A 1,899-nucleotide genomic window follows, 5' to 3' on the forward strand; every position below is an offset into this window, starting at 1 on the left:
TAGCTAAGACTAAACTTTAATGTGCTAAAGCTTAAAGAGTCCATAAACATGTGGACTAACAACATATAAGCTAACGACTCCTGTTTACAGTTTACCCATCTAAACATGAAAGTTTTAATAATGATGATCTTGACAGTAAACTTAGATATATGATTTTATTCCACAATTAATAATACATGAAATAGCTTGTTCAGTCGATTTCAAGCCTACGTGGTGTTCACATCATCATTACTTTATTTTAATTAAATATATATTTCATATTTTTTAAGTAAAATAAATTAAAAATAACATCTTTAATTATCTTCATTCTTCAACAAGTGGGGAATAAGAAATCAAAAACCAATGGACTGGTTGGTCCAATATAGAAGGGATGGGTGGGAGATTCCTTAGCTTCAGGCTTGAAGGCTGCTTCAACGACTTAAAATCCTTTTGCAGGTAATGGGCTTAAAAAATGGGCTACAGTTACATCAGGATCAAACCCTCAACTAATCTACTTGTTTTCTGTGTATGATGTATACGTTAAACATACACATTCTAATCCGAAAATTTTAATTCTTCTAACTATGGGATTTGTAAAACCTTAACTAAAAGATTCAAATTTGGCATAAAAAGATAAACCCCAGCTCGGAAATTTCACAGCAATGGCTTCAGACGACGGCGGCGATGTTGGGAAGGTTAATTTCCCTCCCCTGCTACGTACGTTAGCGAAAGGGGCCGCTGTAACCCTAGGTGGGATCTTCACCATCACCATGATCTCCACCACTGCAATTACATTACTCACACAACACAAACAGGTAAACACAAACACCCTAACACCTCTTGTTTCTTGAATTGTTAATTTAACCTTTTTAGAGAGTAATTATGAAGAACGATTACTAGAAATTAGGGTTCTACAGGGTTTGATTTTGATATATGGTTGCAGAATCAATTTGGTTCGCCATCGTCGTCATCATCTATGAAGAAAAAGAATACAATTTCATGCGATGTATGTAGAGGGAAAGGGTTTTACATGTGTAAATTGTGCAAAGGGAATGCTACAATAGAGTGGTCTCCATTGTATGATCCTGTGTTCATAAATCCATGTATTTGTCCTACTTGTGATGCCCATAGGTCAGTTCAATTTCATATTTTGAAACCTCCATAAATATTTGACTTTTTAGAGTCAAATGAGCTTTTTTTAATCTTCATATGTTTATAAGGAACTGATGAATTGCTTTTGACATACAAGAAATGGGTTTGATTGAAATTTTTTGATTAAAGAACTTATTTAAATGTTTGAAATCTAAGGTGGACTTTTTTATTAAATTTTTTTGGAGATTAAAGAACTTAAGAAAGTTGACCATGATATTGTGATGTTGATTGCAGGATTCAACGATGTCTTAATTGTTTGGGGAGTGGATATGTTCATGATTCATCAAGCTAAAGTTACAAATGATTGGTTTTCCTTTTGATCCATATACAATAAGTTCTTGTACCCATGATAGAAGTCAATATTTGACTTTTGATTGTGGAATGAGTTTGTTTTTAAAGATATGATTGTGATAAACTATAAAATTATAAAAATCTACACTCATTTAAATTTGAAAGTAGCATGTTTGACCTCAAGAGTCAAAGAATGCATACAACATTTTGCAGGATAACTTGGAAGGTCTTCTATGTTATTGTGGAACCAATTGGGCCTTCTTGTGCAATGTTATAGGAGTTTTGGCTCTTTAAAGATTAAATTGCTTGTATATATTTATTATAATTATGTTTAATAAAATGAACTTGATTGGAGACAACAAATAGAATCGAACGTATAATGAGCATCAAAGATCGCTTTGGTAATTATAAAACAATAAATTGTTATAAATTGGCAACACATGACATGAACTAGTTCACTTCAAAAATATTTTTAAA

At 32.2% G+C, this 1,899-nt stretch overlaps 1 protein-coding gene across 2 annotated transcripts; it reads left to right on the forward strand.

Annotated features, from left to right (window-relative positions):
- The first annotated feature begins 296 nt into the window (after positions 1-296).
- LOC145051481 (plastid transcriptionally active protein) lies at positions 297-1,586 on the forward strand. Of its 2 annotated transcripts, XM_078999444.1 has the most exons (4): positions 297-435; positions 613-794; positions 923-1,110; positions 1,366-1,586. In XM_078999444.1, exons 2-4 carry the CDS (start codon positions 642-644, stop codon positions 1,421-1,423), a joined length of 399 nt encoding a protein of 132 aa, XP_078855570.1. In that variant the 5' UTR covers positions 297-435; positions 613-641; the 3' UTR covers positions 1,424-1,586. The 2 variants fall into 2 exon arrangements, with proteins under 2 accessions (XP_078855570.1, XP_078855569.1); XM_078999443.1 differs by lacking the exon at positions 297-435 and having other exon boundaries at positions 447-794.
- The last annotated feature ends 313 nt before the right edge of the window (positions 1,587-1,899 follow it).

The sequence above is a fragment of the Lactuca serriola genome, chromosome 5 (genome assembly GCF_051521515.1).
Source record: "Lactuca serriola cultivar US96UC23 chromosome 5, Lser_US96UC23_V15, whole genome shotgun sequence".
NCBI classification, from domain to species: Eukaryota; Viridiplantae; Streptophyta; class Magnoliopsida; order Asterales; family Asteraceae; genus Lactuca; species Lactuca serriola.